The sequence below is a fragment of the Octopus bimaculoides genome, chromosome 26 (genome assembly GCF_001194135.2).
Source record: "Octopus bimaculoides isolate UCB-OBI-ISO-001 chromosome 26, ASM119413v2, whole genome shotgun sequence".
Lineage (NCBI taxonomy): Eukaryota > Metazoa > Mollusca > Cephalopoda > Octopoda > Octopodidae > Octopus > Octopus bimaculoides.
The window spans coordinates 2,947,208-2,951,754 of NC_069006.1; the positions used below are offsets into that span (position 1 = coordinate 2,947,208).

General features: G+C 33.5%; 2 protein-coding genes across 2 annotated transcripts in view; one reads left to right on the forward strand and one right to left on the reverse strand.

The window, feature by feature from the left end:
• LOC106879338 (cytochrome P450 3A21) overlaps positions 1-4,547 on the forward strand; it is a 113,051-nt gene that overhangs the window by 33,696 nt on the left and 74,808 nt on the right. The window lies entirely within an intron of this gene.
• The window catches only part of LOC106884158 (cytochrome P450 3A19-like), an 8,113-nt gene that overhangs the window by 1,022 nt on the left and 2,544 nt on the right, over positions 1-4,547 (reverse strand). The window contains exons 2-3 of the mRNA XM_014935392.2: positions 3,585-3,722; positions 611-773 (exon numbers count right to left, since the gene is read on the reverse strand). Of these exons, the coding sequence (XP_014790878.1) occupies positions 611-773; positions 3,585-3,722 (301 nt within the window). The remainder of the gene's footprint in view (positions 1-610; positions 774-3,584; positions 3,723-4,547) is intronic.

The following is a 4,547-nucleotide window of genomic DNA, read 5'->3' on the forward strand; positions in this document are numbered from 1 at the left end:
TATTTATAAATGTTCTATAATGCACACACCCTTGTTTTTTTTTTTTTATCTCATTACGAAAAGTAAATCCTTATATTCACACGCTGATATATGACCTACGTTGGACCCCTTATTCACATAACCACCGAACCTGGAGTTTAACTATGGTCTGTCCATAGCACTTACACAGCATTACCTGAAACTGCTGGGTTTAATTGACACCACTACCGCTCATAACCTATATATATATATATATATGTGTGTGTGTGTGTGTGTGTGTGTGTATGTATGTATTTGTGTATGTATATGTATGTATAGATACATATTTATTATGTCATACCTCGATACTGTTTGCACTAAGATCCCCGTTGACAGACTGCTGGTATTTATAGAGTGTTAGACGCTTTCGGTATGCAAATTAGGTACAGAAACAAGTAAAAGATAAAAAGATAAAAGATAAAGTCTCCACTGGGAATTGAACCTATGTTTCAGACTAAACAGCTTGAGAGGAAATTACCTCGTTACAATATAAAAGCAAGTAAAAGCACATATATATACATATTTGAAATATATACCCATAAATTTGATATATAATTCAACGTTTACATACAATAAAAAAAACAGAACTTACTTCAGTTTTTTCACATCGAAGAACTTTGAAATTTCGAATCATTTCAACAGCGGCTATCTTGAACTCCAGCTTGGCCAGTCTCATTCCAAGACACATTCTTGGTCCTTCACCAAATGGTAAGTAGGTGAACGGCACTTGTTTAGACTTCGCTTCTTCGCTAAATCTGTAAATGACAAATGTACTTACGTAAATAACCATGTATTGTTGTTGTTATTGTTGTTTAGATAGGGATCTCCTCTGATCAGACTAGCCCCATGGTCAAAAGCTTTTTAACCTTACCCACTTCATTTTACTGGCATCCATACGCACGTGTACTATATAGCGAAATGTAAAATGGATTAATGAATCCAGGCAGATATCTGGAGACCATTCAGTGCTAACCGAACTTGGTTAACTTTATAAAACAATCAGGTATCACTAAATCCAAATAGAAGTAACATCCAGGGTAATTCGTGATGTATGATAAACAGATCCAAATATCGCCTAGAATTTCAAGAAATCTAAAGTAATTTGTAACCTCAACAAGAATGAAGAAAATCGCACTTTCAATTGAGGATTATAATTGGTGATCCTTTCTATTGTATATAGTAATATATTTATATGTATGTATATATGCATATATGCACCTATTTATCGTACCGTAGAAAAAATTGAGCAATAATTTCAGTATTAGTAGTGCAGCCCTGGTTTACCCACATGGTACTACGGTCCTGGATAATGATACGAATTCTTGGAAGATTGTTTTTCCCAGTAAATATCAAGATGGCATTCCCTTGCAGTCTACTTGCAACAGCCACCTGTGTAACCGCTCCTCCTGAGAATTGTAGTATATAAATATTCAGATAGTATTTAACTCTGTGTGGGTGCTACGGCGAACAAGAGTAAGACGAGATTGAGAAATCATTAATTCGTTTAAATAAATTTAGGAGGAAAAAACATAATACCTCTTTGGCGACACTAATTTGAGAAATGAATAACAATATTAGTCAATTTCCTAGTTGGCTATACGAACTGCCTTTCTTTATGATACTGGAGGATGGGATGCAAATTAATTTCTATAGAAGCGCTCCAATTTCTGGACAGGTTTAATAAACACAATAACTGATTATAAGATGCAATCGTAAATTTCATAAAACTTTACTGAATGTAGTTTTACTACACAGTGACTGGGATAGCAGATGACAGGCTCTATGGCAAACGTGGTGTATCACTTTCTGCTACCTCTGAATACCTAGCTGTGTTTATTGTTACACAAGAATATACAGTTGTTCAATTCAATTTATGTACATATATATATGTAGATTTGAGGTTTATGAATACATTAAAAAATTCAATACATAAAAAAATTACGAATGAATTTATATGTATGTAATTCTATAGATATATCATTGCATATGTATGAGTACATTTTTGCGCATGCATATGAGTGAATATATATGTGGGTGTTTGTATAAATGTACACTTTTTCACATACGCAGGCGTGCAATTTATACGCATATGCATGTGTATGTCTATATGTCAATAAATTTAATTAAATGGGAGTGTGTGCACATGCGGTTTCTGGTTTGCTTGCATAAGTACATCTGCGCGCTGGTACGTGTGTGTGTGTTTGTGTGTGTGTGTGTGTGTGTGTGCGTGTGTGAGTGTGTGTGATAACATGCATACACGCACACACACACATACAAACTCTGCTTTATATATATATATAAATCCAAAACTTATGGAGAAAAATTAAATTTAGCAATTTTAAATCAAATTTCACAATATATAATATATGTATATAATTTAGAGAAAAAAAACTCTATTAATTAATTGAATAAGGAAAACGTTATTCACACCATCTAGAAAAAATATACTATAAAATCTTTATTCTGAATTAATTAATAGAGATTTTTTTCTCTAAATTATATATATATATATATATATATATACGTATGTATTTACTTATGTAATTCATTTAAACCTTGGGAGAGGCATTATGCCAGTAATAAACACACGCACTGGTTCAGTCCTTTATTAATTTATATAGTTTTTTGTTAAATCATTTCATTGCACTCTTGCAATCTCTTCAGTAACTTGTCTCTCCACTTCCATTTATTTTGAATGAATGATTTGGCGTTGTTTTGAAATTGTCCGGTATGAGCATGTGAGTGTGTGCAATCTCGTATGTGTCTTACGTAATTATTTTCGTACTATCAATTATTTTCATTAGCCTGTACTTCTCTATATTTCGCGCACACACATACACACAAAAACACACACACATATAGGGATGTTTGTATATCGGTAGGGATGTGAATGTGTAGCCCGGATTGTCTATGGATGTATGTGCTTTGTGACCACATTTTTCCGTAATAAGTCCCATTACCTGCCCTTTCTCTATACCCTTTTCTTTCATTGTTCCCACCCTCATCAACTAAATCATTTCTATTTAATTCATAAACATTTCGCCAGCTAACGATTCGACTACTAATAATAAAAGAGGTGAAATAAATTCAGCGCTTGTGCTTATTATTGTCATAATGACCCATCTGAGATACAACAAAATATGTGAAGCTGACAGTAAATTATTAATGGTGATTGGTATGTAGGTTTTAATTATTAATATTTTTGTAAGATTAGAGCAGTGAGCTGGCAGAAACGTTAGCATGCCGGGTAAAATGCTTAGTAGTATATTGTACGTCTTTACGTCTTGAGTTCAAATTCCAACGCGGTCTACTTTGCCTTTCATCCTTACAGAGTCGACAAAATAAGTACCAGTTCAGGACTGGGGTCAATGCAATCGACTTAGGCCCCTCCTCAAACTTACTGACCTCGTGCCAAAATTTGAAACCAACATTTTGTAAGATGACGATGTGATACAAACGTAAATCAGAAGATAAAACAGAAAACTGGTGTTTGTGAATAGAAACTCTAAACCTCATGGACACATCTGCAGCACTCTATGAATGAAAGCATAATTTAAATTGCTAACCTTTCTGGAATGAATTTTTCCGGTTCTGGCCAGTATTTTGGATTGTAATGTAGAGCATCCACAGCGATTTTGACAGACAGTTTTTCAGGAATCTTCACGCCTTTTATAGTGCATGTCTTATTGCACTCACGATTCAACCTGAAATAGCGGTTTAGGAATATAGAGCAAACGAGGGCAAAAATTAACAAAGGTCCTTTTATAGTTGTCAGTAACTACCACATACATTCATGCACGCACATACGTACGCTCACACATACACATACGCACACATAAATATACGTACAGATACACACACATACACACACACACACACACACAAACTGTAAATGGATTCCCCTTCACTTTCAACGATGAACATTCCAGCTGTTTGACTGACATGGTTGGATCTCTTCGTTTAAGCACCTATACATTATCCTGATCCTGCCAGTAAGATTTACCTTTTCACAAATTAATTATTACTTTCTTTTAATTTTACACAAATGTTAGAATTATTGTTATTTGTAAATTTTATCAAATAATAAAAAATTAATTTTCATATCAATTTGTATTCATGTATTTTATACTCTAATAAAAATAATGTTAATTATATCAGCAATAGACTCACCGACACACGCACACAGATATATATATATATATATATATATATATATATATTCATTTAAAATACAGAGATGCCTGTAATAGGACATCTAACCCGCTAGAAATAGCAGCAAGACTACATACCACAAAAAGTAGGGATAATTTCGAAAGGGAATGAAAAATAAAAACATTTACCAATCTATATTCTGTATCATGGTTTCAAGTCAATTTTAGTAAGATAAAAATTATATATCTCACAAAGGTCGGACTATCATCGGCAGAATGACCAAACAACATTCGAGATACGAGTCAAATGGGGAGCATGGTTCGTATTCGAATATCTAATTTTCCAAATTTACCGCGTATTTGCGGTTTACCTATTCG